This window comes from Cryptotermes secundus, unplaced genomic scaffold (genome assembly GCF_002891405.2).
Source record: "Cryptotermes secundus unplaced genomic scaffold, Csec_1.0 scaffold203, whole genome shotgun sequence".
Classification (NCBI taxonomy): domain Eukaryota; kingdom Metazoa; phylum Arthropoda; class Insecta; order Blattodea; family Kalotermitidae; genus Cryptotermes; species Cryptotermes secundus.
Genome location: NW_019734312.1, coordinates 126,904 through 146,232, shown reverse-complemented (window position 1 = coordinate 146,232; position 19,329 = coordinate 126,904). Strand labels below are relative to the sequence as shown.

The 19,329-nt window shown below is 42.6% G+C and overlaps 2 protein-coding genes across 6 annotated transcripts in view; one reads left to right on the top strand and one right to left on the bottom strand.

The window, feature by feature from the left end:
* LOC111868486 (asparagine synthetase [glutamine-hydrolyzing]) overlaps positions 1–19,329 on the top strand; it is a 197,989-nt gene that overhangs the window by 60,534 nt on the left and 118,126 nt on the right. For both annotated transcript variants that reach the window (XM_023859168.2, XM_023859162.2), the window contains exon 2: positions 8,691–8,762. The gene's annotated coding sequence lies outside the window, so the exon portion shown is untranslated. The remainder of the gene's footprint in view (positions 1–8,690; positions 8,763–19,329) is intronic.
* LOC111868484 (venom carboxylesterase-6) overlaps positions 12,769–19,329 on the bottom strand; it is a 36,097-nt gene continuing 29,536 nt past the window's right edge. For all 4 annotated transcript variants that reach the window (XM_023859150.2, XM_023859151.2, XM_023859149.2 and 1 more), the window contains exons 8-11: positions 18,564–18,757; positions 17,870–18,020; positions 14,614–14,746; positions 12,769–13,254 (exon numbers count right to left, since the gene is read on the bottom strand). In XM_023859150.2, coding sequence (XP_023714918.1) covers positions 12,975–13,254; positions 14,614–14,746; positions 17,870–18,020; positions 18,564–18,757 — 758 coding nt within the window. In that variant the 3' untranslated portion in view covers positions 12,769–12,974. The remainder of the gene's footprint in view (positions 13,255–14,613; positions 14,747–17,869; positions 18,021–18,563; positions 18,758–19,329) is intronic.

Sequence of the window (19,329 nt, the reverse complement as noted above, 5' to 3'; positions counted from 1 at the left end):
CTTTTATGGAACCTGAAATTTGATTACCCTGCTCACAAAAGCTCACCACTAGATGCAACTCTGAGCAAGGCGAATGCAGTCTACGTTCGCACACCACATCCTCTCACATCGATTTTAATATTATCCTCCCACTTACGCCTAAAGTTTTCCATTTTCTTAACTAATTAAGCACTACGCCATGAAGGCGTATGGTGAAGTGAATATATAGATCCACATTTTCTTGACCTCAGCACTGGTTGGAGGCAAGTGGGAAGTTTCAAGCTATGGCCGCTTTACCTCCAGGGAAAAGCCCCTGGTACCCATTGGATAGGAGGTTGGGTGGACCGCAGATCCCGTCTGGACGACATGGAGAAGAGAAAATTCTTGACGCCACCGGGACTCTTAACTCCGACCTCTCGGTCGTTCAGCCCGTAGCCAGTTGCTGTACCGACTACGCTATCCCACCTACGCTTTGGTCTCCCAAATTGCCTCTTCTCCTCAGTTCTTATGGAATTTTTGCATTAATTTATGGCTTTCTCATGCTTGAGACATACTCACCTTAATAATACAATACGAGGATAGTAATTCTAAATGTTCCCAACGCCTTATGTAAAATACACGAGCAGTAGCAGCTGATACAATTTGTATTTGTTTTATTTATTTGTGGTTTATTTAGCAACGTTGTCAGCAGCTCAGGCCACATATCGCGAATGACAGGATTACTAATGATTACTGAATTGTAATTAGATATGGATTGAAGCGGTCGTGACATAGTTGGGTGGTTTATCCTGGAATTCGCCTGGATGAACCGAGGAAACCCCGTCGGAATGTTACTTGTCACCATTCTTCTGAGTGACTCTCGCCGAGCAAGATGGCTGAAACGGTAACGATTACCACTGATATTAATGATGTGGCAAATTCGAATCTCGGCTGTTCTGACTCAAGATTTCGTGGGTTTCCTCACATCCTTAAACACGATACTGCGATAGTACCTGAAATTATGCCACGAATGCCACTTTCCACTTCAGCTCCATTTCATTACGCGCTACCATTCTGTCATTATACGCCACGCAATCTGAGCTAATGATATCGTTATTATTATTATTAATTTCGTTATTATTATTATTAATTAAATATTTATGTTTCTTTTCACTTCTAAATAACACTTAGTTTTATGATAATGAAATTATTATTATTATTGTTATTATTATCATTTATTTGCTTGTTTGTTTACTTTTCTTCATTACTGTGTTTTCCCAAGAAATTTCCTGTAATTTATTTTTTATTTATAATGTGTTTGTCTAATGTCTGTATAACGTTACACGTAATTACTTTCATCTACACTGTGCTAAGTCTGTAATTGGCCTTGCGGCTGTTGACTTGGCACATAAATAATAAAGAATTGAATTGAATTGAATTATTGGAGGGGTGGGTTTCCCCATGCACCGCCACCAGTGGTCTATTGTACGTCCCCTCTGTGATATTCTACCAGTATCTATACCCTACCGATACTGGCGCGTGCCATCAGTCCCGACTCAGCCAGCGAGTTCGGCCTCTACTGGCTCAACGGTATCTCTCGATGCTTCCCCCATCTATCAGAGGCGTTAGAGACTACTGTTGGGCGGGAAATGTCCGATCAATTTGGCTCAGTGGTCCCCTTGGGACATGAGGTTCTTTTACGTGCCGTAAAGTTACGACACGGGACCCACGGCTTAAAGTTCCTCCCGGAGGACTTGTTCCCTGAATTTTTACACCCTTAAAAATTCCACGACCTCCGCCGGGTTTGAACCCGCGTACCACGAGTCATGAGATGGGAACGTTACCTCTAGACTACGGAGGCCGCTTGATATCGTTGTTAAATAAACAATATATAAAATTAATATAAATCGAAATGGGTGTGTAGAATAAGTGAATCAACTGATCAGCTCCGTATTACAGAATAAGGAATGATACGCCTTGTGTGATCTGGTAAATTTGCTGCTGGTTTCGTCAGCACATTACTCTTGGTTCCGGGCACCGCGAGACCAGTGATCATAGCTTTTTGTCTTGTGACATACAGACACCCCTAGTGACGCTTCCGGTTCTATACTGGACAGCCCTGCGACCCCGACACTGACTGACAGGCCCGCGCATGTGTTGCTGTGGGAATCGCGTTCCGTGACGTCACGAGGAGACAGTTTGGGGGCCTCGTGGGGTTAGTAAGAATTTGCAGTGTTACTTAAAAACTGAAATTACGTCTTGTCAGATGATGGCGACTGAATAAGATTGTGTACATACCTGCTCAAATGGAGGTGAATTTTTTCAATTGACCTAATCCTTCCAGCCGCACTATGGTCCTGGGGTCGACTCAGCCTCTAACAGAAATGAGTACCAGGAATCTTCCTGTGGGGTAAAGGGCAACCCTATGGACCTGTTACAGGGATACCTTTACTTTACTTTACCTGCTCAAATGGGATCCAGTTACATCACACAAGCCTACCATTGGTCCTCATTCCAGACTTTTAGATTCTGAAGATGGAGGCAGGATATTCCTCCGAAACGTCTAAAAACTTCTACTAGCTTACGGGGTGTCGTATCACAGTGGATAATGATTTTCACTGTCATCAACGAGAACCTCAAATCTCACAGTTTTAATATAATTTTCCTATTTTTTAAACTATTTTTGTGTGGTCTCACATTGTTCAAAATATGTTATTCGTGTAATAGTTACCACTGCCCTATAGAAAGGATTAGCCGAGATATCTTGAGCGTAACATGGAAAGTGCTCGTACTGTATTAGTTGACTTGCAGTGTCTGAGTGTATTGTTTACGCATGTTTTCTGTCACAAATTTTATTATTATGTAAACAAACAAATCGGCAGCTCTGATGTGCGTCCTTTCATGTTCATCTGCGCTCCTGTTCTGGGAAATTGCGCGGCATCTCTGAGAGAACGAACGTCATAATGGCTGCAATAAGTCATTAGTTTAACTCAGCGGCTCTTCAGACCTTCGGCACCAAACTCCAACAAGTGAACAATGTAGGCTCGCATCCCTTTCGGCACTTTACCTCAAAATGTCAGCATATATGAAATTGAAGGAAGCAGTCTTCTGGGATTTGGCACCGTGTATAAGTGGTGTTAACCGACGTTTCGGAGGAACGTATCGCCTCCATCTTCAGGGTAGAAGAAAATATAAGAATTCTGCAAGCGAAGAGACCGTGAGAACCGGTAAAAGCAGACTGTTTGTTTGTCTGCTTTTACCGGTTCTCACGGTCTCTTCGCTTGCAGAATTCTTATATTTTCTTCTACCCTGAAGATGGAGGCGATACGTTCCTCCGAAACGTCGGATAACACCACTTATACACGGTGCCAAATCCCAGAAGACTGCTTTCTTCATAGTCACCGCCGTGAAAGCCTCAAATCTTATATATGAAATTCCTTATCGATACAGGAGACATATGAGTACTATTTCATCTTATCGATTCAGGGATTTTAAACTGAGTACCGAATGAAATTTAAACGTTATGCAGTTCGACTCTTTACCTTGGAAATGATAAGGTAAAAGTAAAGTTGCGTGTTTGCTTAATTAAGCAGCACGTCATGAAGATGTATGTGGAAGTGCTTCTTTCTTTCTTTCTTTCTTTCTTTCTTTCTTTCTTTCTTTCTTTCTTTCTTTCTTTCTTTCCTTCTATCTATCTATCCGTCCATCCATCCATCCATCTATGGCTCTGCAGTCCTTGCTGACCTTGGCCGCTTTTTCAGTTTCTAAATCTATTCACAGACGGTAGGACTCCTTGGACGAGGGATCAGCCCGTCGCAAGGCCGCTACGTATACACAGAACAACACAAACAGAATAAACGCACACAGACATCCAGACGTGTAAGTACAGCTTCATGCGTTCTTAACATCGGCAGTAGATGGATATGAATGATCAGTTTCACGCTATGGCCGCTTTGTCCCCGTTACGACTGGATGGGAACCCGAGAGAGCTCAGGAGACGCTCTGTTCCCTGTACAAGAAAGAAGCGCCTATGCCTGTCCCGGGAATCCAATCCTGATTCCCGTCAGAAGTGGTTATAATTAAATTAAATTTCATACGTGTGAGGTGATAATTCATATTCCATAAATACGACTTGTATTAGCCTAAGTACGTTTATATGATCGTCAATTAAATTGCTCTATGGAGCAGAATCGCCCTTGAGAGGCCAATAGTCGCTCAACTAACTAAGAAATTCCCATCATTTTTAAACTTGAAGTTTATGTATATTTTTTCACAACATCATGCCACTGGTTCTTATTATAAGTGACAAAAGGGCCTAATTTTAAATTTTAAAATAAAATTTCCATTTATTAAGTCTTTACGGACAAACGACAGGATTGCCGGCATAGTTTAAAAACCCGCAGAAAACACTCTTCTTTGGTATATCACTATCAGAGCTGCAAGTGACAGACAGGAAATACACGTAAAGCAGTTCGTCCTGTAGATTAAGTTTTTTGGACTGAGAGCAACATGGGCCTAAATGTGGTTTAGGTGAAACTATCCTTGTAACAGACCGTGGAGGCCCATAGTGTCGTGAGACGTCGAGGCTCCCACATTTTCTAGATAATCGACTCACAGATGGCGGTGAGGATGTTAGCCTTACGCGCCGGCCACCCCTTATCCCCAGGAAGATTCGTGGTACTCATTTCTGTTAGAGGCTGAGTCGACCCCAGGGCCATAGTGCAACTGGAAGGATTAGGTGAACTAAAAACTCGAATAACCTCATAGGAAATCGAAACCGCGACTTTTCGGCTTCTAGAATAATGCCTCAACCACCTACTACCGTGTGCACCTAAATGTAGTTTATATATTTTACTTATTTTTCACTACTTATGTCACATAAATCGCTCTTCCTCTGTTTATCGGTGTGTATGTTATTTATGTGGACATGAGTACTTTTTTTTTCTTATTCTTTTTATCTTGCAAGCTGTCCGTCAGGCTTCGCTGCGGTCGACATGTACTAAGAGTAGGTAATTTATATATGTTCTGGCTGTCACTGCGGCGCTGGAAATGGAATAAAAATAATACATGCTTTCATGCGAAATACGAGCTATCAAAGTTGACTGATAGGACATCTCTAAAAGCAAGAGCATCTTAAAAATATGAGATTCTTCTAGTACTAACAGTACTAAAAACATCATAACCTTTCCTTCAGACACACTGTAATTAAGTAAAAAGTAAAGCTGTCCCTGTAACAGGCCATGAAGGCCCATAGGGTTGTAAGACGTTGAGGGTCCCACATTATCTAGACAATCGGCTCAAAGATGGCGGTAAGGTTGTCAGCCTTACGCGCCGGCCGCGCTTTACTCCCCAGGAAAATTATTTAATTAATTCCTGGAACTCATTTCTGTTAGAGGCTGAGTGAACCCCAGGGCCTAGTGCGGCCGGAAGGGTTAGGTTCATAACACATTCAAGAGTACACAGCAAATGACACGGAAACGCAACGCTTCGATATTTCACACCCTGTTCGCTTTGTCATTATCATGTCTGAAATATTTGGTTGGAAATTGTGCAAGGATGACGTGCATGTATGAGTGGTTAACGTTAAAATGGAACTTAGAGAGGAAGGAAATGGATTGAATTGGCTAAGCATTAGTCCACTTATAGGGGACAAACGGTAGCATAGTTGGTTGAGGCACTATTCTACAAGCCGGAAGGTCGCGGGATCGAATCCCGATGAGGTAGATTTTTTCAATTCACCTAATCCTTCCAGCCGCACTATGACCCTGGGGTCGACTCAATCTCTAACACAAATGAGTACCAGGAATATTCTTGGGGGTAAAGGGCGGTCGGCCCGTAAGTCTGACAACCTTACCGCCATCTGTGAGCCGATTGTCTAGATAATGTGGGAGCCTCGACGTCTCACAACCCTGTGGGCTTCCACGGCCTGTTACAGGGATAGCTTTACCTTTTTACTTATTTAGTCCACTTATACTGATTAAATGGATTATAGTAATTCCATTAGAACATCCTTCGGGATCGAGCGATTAGCGCTCCTTCTTCGTGGTCGGGAGAAGTCGGGTTCAAATCTTGGGCCAAGACCGATTAATGTGACTGAGTTTTTTCGTGGAATGCTTCAGAAGCTACAGAAAAATGCCGAGATAGTTAATCAAATTAGGCCACGACCACTTCCCTCCACATCCTTTCCAATTTGTTATTCATCAGTTTTTATCCTACCATTCGATTATAAATAGTCTGAGCTACTAACGTAGAATGAAACTTTAAATGAACAAATAAATTTTTAGTCGCGTTCGGAACCCTACAGAGCAGCAACTAAGTCCACTGAGTCCGTTTATATGCATTAAACTTCTCCAGAAAGGTTGGGTGGATGTTCAAGAAATTTGAGACTGCCTTGTTTTATATCTGAAACGCAGCGTTTGGTTGCACAAAGGAAATATAAAGAGAAATTTTAATTTGAACCTTCATCTCTGTAGGATTGCCACGAACAGTCGCGCGTCACAGGTCGGAAACCGCCGAATGCGTTCTGAAATGCAAACCGCTGTTGAGTGACGTGACATGACAACATAAACAAACGAGCATCAGTAACTCGAGCCCTGCATCAAGCAAGAATAACAAACTCCGTTGTTTACACGAGTTTGGCCAGGTTAAAAGCATTCCCCTTGCTTCACTGTTGCTGATAGGTGCACGAAAACTTGCGAAACTACGCTTTAGTTTTGACGTGTAATTTCTGCCTGCGTGTAACAACTCTAGAACCATCAAACGGATTTTCATTAAACTTGATACTGGGGAGTTCTACTGAAATCTATTTGCAAGTTACAATTTTGGTTAGTATCGGACAATACTGGGGAGCACGCCGTAGCGTAGTTGGTTGAGGTACTACGCTACAAGCATGCAGGTCGCGATGAGGTAATTTTATTCTGCAATTTACCTAATCCTTCCAGCCGCACTATGGCCCTCGGATTGACTCAGTCTCTAACAGAAATTAGTACCATGGATCTTCCTGGGGGGTAAAGGGTGGCCGGCGTGTAGACCTGACAACCTCACCTCCATCTATGAGCCGACTGTCTATAAAATGTGGGAGCCTCGACGTCTCACAACCCCATGGGCCTCCACGGCGTGTTACAGGGATAGTGTTACCTCTTTTTTTTTACCTTTACCTTGAGGGGGGTAAAACCACTTTAAAGTGACCACTAATCCCCGTTCATAAACTTAGTCTTTCAGAGGCTAGATTTGATGTTCTTATGGCAGTGACTGAAGCTCGCTGTCTTTTGGGTTGTAACGTCACGTAGTTAGTTCAACTTGCTGCCTGCTTCTGCCGATTTATTGCTTATTCTTTGACCCTGAAGATGGAGGCTGTACTCGTCTCCGTAACGTCGGGCTGTCTCCAAATCACATAGCGTTACAACCCGGAAGTCCATTCTCTTCTTATTCTCCGTGAAATGTTTCTCTCCCGGATATTACAAAGATTACTGTCTTTTGGGATGTGACTCCGTGTGGACTGGTAGATATTTACCAATGTGTCGATGGAATCTGCTGCCCCCATCTTCAAGGAGGGAATTTTCTTCAGAAATCTGCTAAATATCTGCCAGGCTACATGCCGGCACATAAACAAATATGGCTCAGGCGGTAATGCTTCTGACTTGCATTCGAGAGATGCACTCAGTTATCCAGGAAAATGCCTCGGTACCTTGTACATGTATCCTATAACATCCGTTTATTCAATGCTGTATGATCTGAATTACTAGGAGCATCTGATCAGTATTTCGTAAACACCCTACCTTTGTCTCGATGATCTCCACTGTGTGGTGCTGCCATCTGATGCGGCCGGAAGGAGTTATTATACGCGCAACTGCTATTCTAAATCTGATTCCACTCTTCAGATGTCACTAGGCCCAACTCTGAGATGAAACTAAACAAAAAAGGAAAACTCCGTGACTTTAGTCCACAAGCGAACTATACCGACCGAGCAACCGCCGCTTGTTGGCAAAGTTTATTGCCAAATTTGCGGATAGAGGGTGTCGCGTGGTCAGCGCAACGAATCCCCACGGCCGTTAATAATTATATGACATAATTATTGAAATCTTCATAGTTTTACTCTGATATTCATTTCTTTATGAGAACCAATACTGAAACCCAAATAATTAAAATGTAATGCTTCTTCAAGCGTTTGTTCAATAAATAATATAAAATAAAGTTGTCCCTATGCTTAGCTAATTAAAAACTACGTCATGAAGACGTTTGAGGGAGTGGATGTATAGATCTACATTTTCTTTACCTCGGCACTATATGGAGGTGAGTGGTCAGCTTCACGCTCCTGCTGCTTTACCTCCGGGGAAAGGGTCCTATATACCTATTGGATAGGTTGTGGGTGGGCCTCAGAGCCAGTCTGGATGAGATGGAGAAGATTCTTGACTACCAGGGCTCAAACTCCGACCCCTATGTCATCCAGCCCGTACCCAGCCGAAGTACAATTTTAATTATTTTAGGTGGGGCGGGGGGGGGGGGGTTTCCTTTGAAGTCTAAAATTTGTATTTCGTCTGTGGATATTCTCATGCCGTAATCTTTGCTTGTTTTACTAAATTTATATATAGCGTTAACAAATTATCTTCTCAGTTAGATATACATGTATTCAGAAGCTCATCAGCGTAAAGGGCACACAATAAAAGAGTGACTGTAAATAGTATCTAGCACGATAGTCAGTAATACAGGCTAACGTTTTACCTGCTGTTCAGTTTCAGATGGGCTATACGTGTAACCTCAGAGTCATCGTTGAGATAAAGCTGAGAGTCGGTTCATTTTTCCAGGTACAGTGGAAACTACATTAACATTAAAAATCTCAGCATCTTGTCACAAAACGTATTTATGTGCCATATGATTTTCAAAATCGGCAGCTGTTGTTTCTTTAAACGCCCTCAGTTTGTTGGTGATTGTAATGGGGACGCAGTGTGATTTCTCTGGGGTATGAGCTGAATTCTTAAATACTATTTAGATGAACTTTAAAATTCTCAGTATGCATCCAAAAAGACCTGCGACCGACCAGATCGACCAAGGTTTTCTGTGGATTTCCTTGATCCTGGACCAAATGCTGAGATGTAACCCAGATTCCAGCTTGCACTGCGTGCTGCACATGCAGCCCTCCAAACACTAATAACAAAACTCAATCTTAACAGAAAAGGAAAAAAAAAGAAAGAAAGAAAAAAGAAACTGCTCGTTTTTATTCTCTCTGCTGCATAGCCACATGACTGTCAACTTCCTATCGCTTTATCTTATTTTCTTATAATCGTTTTACCTACTTAATTTTCCACTGCTTTTATTTGGCACCAACTTAAATTTGCCCGAATAGCAAACGGATATTAACTGGGAATCTTCGGAGCCAGAATATTTATCTGTTTTCAGTTTTCCCACCATAAAAATTTACAAGTAGTATCACTCACTGCCCTCCCTCGTCCATTTCTTCTTTCTTCTTTAATCTTCAGAGCGTTAAGCGATAATGTATAGATTATTGTTATAAAAATGGTTAAAATTGAAGTTCTGATTGGATGCCAGGGACTAAAAACGAATGTAGAACTTTTACGGATAAATCTATAGCTCCCCGTTTGTGTATGGCACACGGTCAGAGCGTTTATATGAACATATTTTAGATTACAATAAAAAACTCCGTGGTTTTTAGTCCGAAAGCGAATTATACCAACCGAGCGACCGCCGCTTGTCGGCGAAGTTAGTGCCAACTTTAGCGGACAGGGTGTCGCGTGGTCAGCGCAACGAACCCCCACGGCCGTTAATCTCGGTTTTCTAGACCAAAGCCTCTATTTCCTTGAAACAGCTCCTCAGTTATCCTCACGAGGCTGAGTGGACCCCGTTCCAGACCCACTACTTATGCACCTATTTTCAGTTTCTGTAACGACGTTCTCAGTAACTCAGGCGATATAATCGAATGACTGGATGACTGTGAATATCGAAACTGAACGGACATGCAAAGAAACGGTCGTGGTGTAATGTAAAATACTATCCCTGAACTTATCTGGAAGGACTCACATAAACCATGAAACACTTGAGCAGGGATAATTGGTATTCCCGGCCGAGATTTGAACAGGCTCCCTTACCTCTGACTCAACTTGAGCAACACCTTTTAGATTAGTTGCAGAAAATCAGAAATTTATCGAACAAAAGTAAGTAAAGCTATCCATGTAAGAGGCCGTGAAGGCCCATAGGGTTGTGAGATGTTAAGGTTCCCACACTATCTAGACAATCGGCTCAAAGATGGCGGTAAGGTTGTCAGCCTTACGCGCCGGCCCCGCTTTATCCCCAAGAATATTACTGGTATTCATTTCTGTTAGAGTTGAGTCGACCCCAGGGCCATAGTGCGGCTGATAGGATTAGGTAAATTGAAGAAATCCACCTCATCGGGATTCGATCCCGAAACCTTCCAGTTTGTAGCATAGTTCCTCAACCAACTACGGTACCGCGTGCCCCCTGATCGAACAAAAGATCCTAAGAAGTATTTTGAATATAACTTCAGCCGGGAGGTAGACGAAAGGTAGGAAGGCCTGGATTCAGATGGCTGGAAGAAGCGGATGAGATGGAACAAAAGGCAAGCAGTGAAGAACAGGCATCTGTCTTGAAGGAGGCCAAGGTCCTACAGGATCGTAAGGCCAAGGAGAAGTACGTAATTGAGAGATCGACGGTAATAAGTGCATACACTTCATGGACAGAAAAGGATAGAAACTAGCACTCTGGTTAGTCACACTGCGAAGGCCGTAGGAGGCGTGGAGGTAAAGCTTCATGAATGCCTAATCTCGTTTGTAGATGGAAGTGAGTGGTCAGCTTCACAATTTTGGCCATCTTTGGCCCCTGTAACCGTTGAATAGGGAGTGTCATGGCTGCGCAAGTAAGAGTAAATACATTTTGATATTAAAAACGGTATTGATTACTTTACAAAATATATAAACGTATTTTGAGCTAGAATTTTGTAGACCATATCCATTTTAGTGATATGTGTAGTGTATATTTTACTACGTATGTAGCGTATATATCTAAAGCATGTACTGTCTTCGCTCTCTCGGAAGCCGGGATCGTGGGTTCGAATCCTACACAAGACATGGATGTTTAATATGTGTATGTGTTTATTCTGTGCTTAGGTAGAGGCCTTGTGACGATCTGATCACTCGTCCAAGGAGTCCTACCGTTTGTAAAATGATCATGAAACTGACAATCAGAGGCCAGGGCCCAAGGGGACTGTAGAGCCAGTGAAAAAAAAAAAAACGTATATGCGACCCGAACGTATTCCAAAACAGTTAATGAACTATACAGAAGAGGAACAAGGTCCATTGGACGCCCGAAGTTAATGCTGCAAGGATCAACGCACCTTATAGAGGAACGGAACGGATCTAAGGTCCAAACCTAGATGATGATGATGATGATGTGTATATTACATAGCTCTCTGTATAGAGAGTACTCTATATTACAAATTCACACTTTCAGCTGAAGGGTGTCTCATTTACAAGTATATGGACGAATGAACTCAACAAGCCGATCACAGTGGTCGTGCGGTCTAAGGCATGAAGTGGCTTCGTCTGCTCGAAAAATGGGACCCTGTATTCGAATACCACTTGAGGCATGGATGTCAGTCGGCGTTTCTTCTGTGTTTATGTTTCCTGTGTAGGTAGCGACTTTGCGACAGGGCTGATATCCTTGCATGAAGTCCTATAGCCGTGTATGAATCCGTAGTTACAGGTCACTTCTGGTGGGAACAGACCAGAGGGCCCAATGCGAAATGTTGAAGAAGAAGAAATCAACGTAAGATCAGTATGCTCAATGGAGGATACGCACCTAATTGAAAGGTTTATCGATTCTAATGCTAAAATATGATGCAACTTTATGTGTATATACTCCATTTTCTTTCCTTCGCACTACAGCCCCAGTGGGCCTAGGCCTACCTCCATGAACTTCTCCGTTCACTTCGGTTTTTCTAGATCTTACACATTCCGTAGGACTCCTTGCGTGGGTGATCAGCTCGTCGCAAGGCCTCTACCTGTACACAAACACAGAAAAACGCACACACACAAATTAAACATCCGTGCCCTCAGTGGGATTCGAACCAATGATCCCGGTTTCCAAGCGAGCGAAGACAGTACATGCCTTAGACCGCTCGGCTACCGTGATCGGCGTGTACTCCATTAGAACATCTATTTCAGTTTTGTTATGGTTTTAATGGAGATGCCTTGCGCTGATCACGTGACACCCTCTATCCGCAAAAGTTGGCATTAAACTTCGTCGACAAGCGGCGGTCGCTCGTTCGGTATAGTTCGCTTGCGGACTAAAATCATGGAGTTTATGGTTTTAATCAGAGTGGCGGTTGTATCTTAGAGCATGTTCTGTAGGTCTGTGTTCCTTCACTTTTGTACACCGATATGAACTTGTATTAAAGCCGAAGAAACTGTTGAAATTAACGTCACAGTAATTTATAATGTATAATCATTACGTAACCGTTCTTCGCCCCGGATAATGGTTGCTTTCCCATCAAAATTTATATTTGCTGAAGCTTTAAAGGAGGACTAATGGTTATATTAAGAAATTAAAAGATGGGAACAAGGACTCGAATCACATCCCTTGATGTCACCTCAATATCTGCACATCGCTTCAACAGCCCTGACTAGCTCAAATAGTAACAAAATTGAGAAGTAAATTTTGTAATGTTTTTGTGTGTTATCTACTTAGTCCGCGGCAGGAAATAGGACGGTTACAGTTTTATGAATACCGAATTTAAGTAGAGTGGGGCCTACGTGTCCCACAGCGTTGAGATACCTGAGCTGCAACTGAAAAAATGTATTGTGAGCTTTCGTGGTTTCCATAAATCCTTCTAGACTAATTCTGAGATAACACATTTTCCTCCCATCCTTTTTGCGTCACAGAATCATCATATTAGAGTCCATTTGAAAACACGTTTTGTCAGTCGTTGATAAAGCACCATAAAATCACCCAAAGAGCAGTCTTCACAAAGGGTTGTTTCACACACGTCATTTCATTAAGTACACTAAGAAATTGTAGACGAGGTCCAGGAAGTATGGGGGGTCAGTCACGTGGGACTCGTTTTCCGAGAGAGGCAGGGAGTCCCAGAAGTCCATGCGTTCTTTGAACCAATCCTGCTTCATTGTCAGGTTAGGACCAGCACTGATCTTCAGATAACGCAAATGTTTCCCTGGAAATACCGGATCCCATAATGCGTTGTTCACAGCTTTCCCGTAATTATCGCTGTCAGCAGCATTTGTCCATTGTGGTGTATAAGGTGTTGGGTCACTGAAATGGAACGAAAATACCGGGTAAAGGATTTACAAATTCAAGAAACATATCATCAAGTATAATACATTTTGGATTTGAAAAACTGAAAAATTAAGTACCACTTTTCCATTTTGATTTTTAGAGTTTTCAGGAAATTCGCAACTATTTAAAAATACATTTCCTTATTCATTCGAGAGCCGAAATATCTCTGCCACTCTACTAACTAGGCTACAGGCTGGACAATCAGGGAACCAGGGTTCGATCACCTACACAGGCAGACATTTTTCTCCGTTATATCCATACCAGCTCTGGGGTCCATCCAGCCTCCTGTCAATATGTGCTGCGTGCCATTTGCAGACAAAATTGGCAAGGCCATGAAGCTACTGCGCTCTGCCATCCAGTGCCGAGGTTAAGATTGGTTGAAGCTATAAAGCACCTTGGACTTAGTCATCCAATCTAACTTCGTGGCCTTCAGTCCGTAAGCGAACTATACCGACCGAGCGACCGCCGTTTGTCAGCGAAGTTAGTGCCAAATTTAGCGGATAGAGGGTGTCGCATGGTCAGCGCAGCGAATCCCCACGTCCGTTAATTTCGGCTTTCTAGACCGGATCCAATCTCATTATCCTCTCAATAAATCTCTTATTTACTTTTACTCTTTGAATTTACACAACTACTCTCTAACGACTCAGTAATCCAATTGACCTGCTCGACCACTGGGAGAGTGGTTACTAGTTGCTCATCCACTCACGAACACACTCAGACGCGCACAACAGCAAATCTGACCATCATTAATTTACTAACCCTCGTTACATAAGCGGTCTCCGTAGTCTAGAGGTAACGTTCCCACCTCATGACTCGTGGTACGCGGGTTCAAACCCGGCGGAGGTCGTCGAATTTTTAAGGGCGGAAAAATTCAGGGAACAAGTCCTCCGGGAGGGACTTTAAGCCGTGTGTCCCGTGTCGTAGCTTTACGGCACGTAAAAGAACCTCATATCTCCAAAAGAGGTCACTGAGCCAAATTCAAGGACGTTTCCCGCCCAACAGTAGTCTCTGACGCCTCTGATAGATGGGGGAAGCATTATAGATACCGCCAAGCCAGTGGAGGCCGAACTCGCTGGCTCGGTCGGGACTGATGGTACGCACCAATATCGGTAGGGTATAGAGACTGGTAGAATATCGTAGAGGGAAGCACAATGGACCAATACTGGTCTAAGTGCATGGGGAAACCCACCCTCTCTAATAACTAACTAACCCTCGTTACATACGTACATTCTATGTGTCACACATTCATATACACTGCTTTCGTTTCATACGACTTATTGTCTATTATGCGTCACAATCGTGTACACTCGATATATCTCGATATGGTTGACTTACCCGTACTTGGCGAAGTTCGTCCAGAGCTGAATAATTGTTTCTGACATTTGAATGTCGGGATGCTCGGGGGGCCAGTCAGGGAAGAGTAGTGGCAGGCGAAACAGGTAGATCAGGTCGTCACAATGGCTCACCCCTGCAAGACAAAGAAAATGGTACAGACAAGTGATTACTAACATGCGGGATCACGAAAGACGACGGGAGGGACCACTCAATGTGGCTGCTAGTTTTGCCTTATTCCGAATTTCCCCTTGCTCCTACACATGAAACAGCGCACGCATAGTTCCTTCTGATCAAATGCAGGGTGATTCACGAAGTTTTACCCCACTTAGGGAGGGCATTCCTGAGGTAATTTGGAACAAAAAATGTTAACATGCTAATGGTATCCAACTCATAATTAAAGAGATACAGTAATTTGAAAACTGGCGAAAAATCATTTTTCTTCGAATTTCAGTCAAAACAAATTAGAAAAACAATACAAACACTTTTTAAATCGTTAATGTTTTAGGAAAGAAGCATTCTAAAACCAAATTTTTCTTTTCAATTTCTTAATTTTGCATTGTGCAACATTTTTCATCGATTTTGTGTTACAAAATTACATTATTTTCAGCATCCCATTCTGTAAACATACCAATGAATGCATATCACACCCTTCTATCAATCTGTTTCCTTTAAGTTGTAGTGCTTTAGAAGACGACTGGATTTACATAAGATTTTCAAAAACGTCTCCCTGCACGTCAACACAATGCGTCGCACGCGTATGAACCGCTCTGCCTATCTACCTACGCGCAGCATTCAAACCAGTCTACCTTATCTGCTGACATAGCTGACTGGAACGTATGGTCGCCCACGCTGAAGCATAGCGCTGCATTCACAATGATGCGTTTCGAAAATCTATTGTTACTCCGTAACTATTGAAAATCGACCAAAAGTTTATAAGGAAATTTTGCTGGAAGTAACCCCAGGAATATGTACCATAAGCCGGGGTAAAACTTCGTGGATCACCCTGTGTAGTAGCGGGCAGCCGATCACATTGACCGCGCTGTCTAAGGCACGATGAAATGTCTTCACCCAAGAGAACACCGGGATCCTAGATTCGAATTCCACTCAAAGCATGGATGTCTATCTGTGTTAGGTAGCGGCTTGCGACGGGCTGATGCCCCGTCCAAGGAGTCCTGCCGGCTGTTTCAGATTAAGAAACTGAAGTGAAACGAAGCGTTTCACGGATGTGCTATGCTCCACATGGGAGCAACAGAAAAAGAAGAAGAAGCGGGCAAATGGGGGAAAAATCTGTTAGCTCAAAATACGAGTAAAAATGGTTGCGAGACAACACAATTTGAGAAACACTGACAAGGACCATTACATGGTTTGGACTTTATCGGCCCATATTCTAAGTGTGGATTCTTTGGTCTTCCAAAACATGTTTCCCGATGGATGTTATTCGCAAGCTTGTTTAGGTATTCGATAATACTCCATTTTTGTAAATGCTCCAAACAGTTACTTTTCTAATTTTGTATTTTTACATTTAGGCTGAAAACGTATATTTTCCATGAAGACTAATTACTGTCTTCTGGGCATGTAACGTCGTGAAGTCTGGTAGGTGTTTACTAACGTTTCGAAAGAATGTGATGTCTTAATTTTCAGGCCCAAAATGAGCACATCAGCTGTCTTATCAGACTACTCATCCCAGAAGATCAGCATACTTATTATTTTCTACTTTTGTCTTACGAACTTTGTACAGTAGTATGATTAGGAGTTTTCACGGATTTGAAGCATTACCTTGTGGACTTCTGAGCTATGCCATCGCGTAGCCTGTAGATGGATGTCAAGGTTTCAGAGGAAAACACTGCCTCCCTTATTAAGATAGATACAAAATTACATCATGTTACATAACTCAGAAGACCACAGCCTAAATTGATATAATGATAATTTAGATAATAAAAAACTCTGCAGTTTTTAATTCCTTCCGTAATAACATGTCGTGGCAAAAATGCAGATTTCTGAGGATAATGTAACACAAGAAATATATACTTTTTAATCCTAACGCTTAAATTTACTCGTACTTTGAACCCACAACTGACGAACTCATGTAGCCAGGAGTGTGGAATGTTGCGTTGGCTAGATCTACGTTTTGTATTAAACAATTCTCTGTACATAAAAATTGCAACATAATAACTGTGCGTCAGCTTCATAACTTGTACTCTTCTCCAAGTATAATTAGAATGATCAAGTCAAGGAGGATGAGGTGGACAAGGCATGTTTAACACGAATGGAGGAGACGAGGAATGAATATAGGATATTGGTAGGAAAGCCAGAAGGAAAAAGACCACTGGGAAGACCAAGGCGTAGGTGGGTGAATAATATTAAAAAATCTTAGAGAAATAGAATGAGATGGTATGGATTGGATTGATCTGGCTCAGGATAGGGACAAGTGGAGGGCTCTTGTGAACACGGTAATAAGCCTTCGGATTCCATAAAATGCTGGGAAGTTCTTGAGTAGCTGCAGAATTGGCTTCTCCTCAAGAAGGGCTCAGCTCCATGAGTAAGTAAATAACTGGGCGTGAGTTTGAAGTTACATCTGACAAATTTTTGGGTACTTATGCCAACAGAAAGCACAGGAAAAGGTAGAAGTACATGAATAATTTGCCTAAATGCATGATTATTGCATCCATTTGTCTATTTACACGGATACAGGCGAAAACAGGCCCCATGAATGCTGCTTAAGTCGGTTCATGAAAGAATGAGCACATTGTCCTCGCATCCATCTCCCTTCCGCATGCCTTCCATCACTTCCAGAAGTTGTCTTTTTGCCTTCTCTCTTTGTTAGAGGTCTAGTGGTCAGAGTTCCTGGATACAGATCCAGAGACCCGGCTTCTATTCCAGGCGCTACCAGGTATTCTGAGAAGTAGTTGGTCTAGAACGGGGTCCACTCAGCCTCGTGAATATAATTCAGGATCTATTTTCAAGGAAATAGCGGCTCCGGTCTAGAAAATCGAAATTAACGGCCGTGGGGAACCGTTGCGCTGACCACGTGACACCCTCTATCCGCAAAATTTGGCACTAACTTCGCCGATAAGCGGCGGTCTCTTGGTCGGTATAGTTCGCTTGAGGACTACAGGCTGTGGAGGAAGAATTGATCGAGGGAAAGAGTGCAGTGTAGGTAGGACGTAGGAACTGGCAGCCGACATGATCCCCCACCACTCATGTTGATTCTTTCGTTGATCTAAGTGAAAAAAGAAACAAAGTTTTTGAATCTGACCGAAGTCTTTAGCAGTCCTGGCGAACACAGGCGTGAAGCTGTATAGTCCCCTGTAGCTGAAGTGATACAGAAACATGTTGGGATGGTTTGCCTTCTGATGCAGCTGAGCGCTCTTGTGCACCCCGTGGATAAAAGATCTATCCGTGAACATCTGGAACACACAGTTTCTGTTATAGCGAAGAAATATGATCTGTGTTTATTAAACCCGGATTATTCGAACCGGAATTTCAACATTCCTTACCGTTTCCATAATCTTCAAATCGCATACTTAACTTTAATTAATGACAAATTAATATGGTTGTACTTGACACAATTATCGTTATTTAGAACTCGTTTTTGTTGTATTTAAATGACGGAACATAATTGGCGTTCATTTAAACAGAGATCAGTAATCGCATCATATTGTAGCAAATTTGAAGAGACGAAAATTCAATCCGGGTATTTTGTCCACAGTTGCCAGGACTCAGAACACATTTTAAACGGAAAACCAGTTTCAGCATCTTTTCTATAGTTACAATTTTACTGAATATAATGAAAATCCATCCAATTTGATACATTCTTTCTGTAGCTGTTGATTTGTAGATTTACAGCTGTAGCCAGTGATAATCTTTTTTGATACATTCTTTCTGTAGCTGTTGATTTGTAGATTTACAGCTGTAGCCAGTGATAATCTTTTTCTAATTTTTCTACTCACGTTAAGAAAGTCGCGACCGTTTTCCGCCGTGATGGTCGTCTGGTTGCCCAGGAAGAACCTGACTAACCGGTCCCAGACATAGGCCACCATATCTTCGCTACCCACCACGCTCTTGCTGAGCTCCAGCAGGCGCGGTCCTAGCAGAGTAAGTCGCCTGTTCAGGTCCTCGAGCAGGGTGTCGTTGCTGAGGATCGCTACGGATAAAGCTGCAATGTTAATCTGAGGGATATCACAAGTAGAGTTCGATTACTATGTGACGGCACAAGACTAAACGAAGGAGGGGAAGTTAAAGGAAACAAGATAATGCAGTGAGTAAACCAATCAGGAGTCACTCCAAAGCAGAAACCGTCTGCCAGCAGCGAACTGAATTGTGTACCCCTCATATCTGCTGTAAGAGAATATGTTCCGTCCATATACAAAAATTGGCATCTTACTCATGTGCCATCACACTATAATCGAGCTCTACGAATTAATGTGAAAGTGGAGTACTGAACTATACAATCAGTGTAATTGAAATGTAAGATCTGGTGGAACTGAAGCACGTGGACTGTAGGATAACGTCAACTGAGATAGTTCGAGTATAGGATCTGGTGGAACTGAAGCACGTGGACTGTAGGATAACGTCAACTGAGGTAGTTCGAGTATAGGATCTGGTGGAACTGAAGCACGTGGACTGTAGGATAACGTCAACTGAGGTAGTTCGAGTATAGGATCAGGTGGAACTGAATTATTATCACTATTGTCACTACAGCCCTTTGTGGGTGTT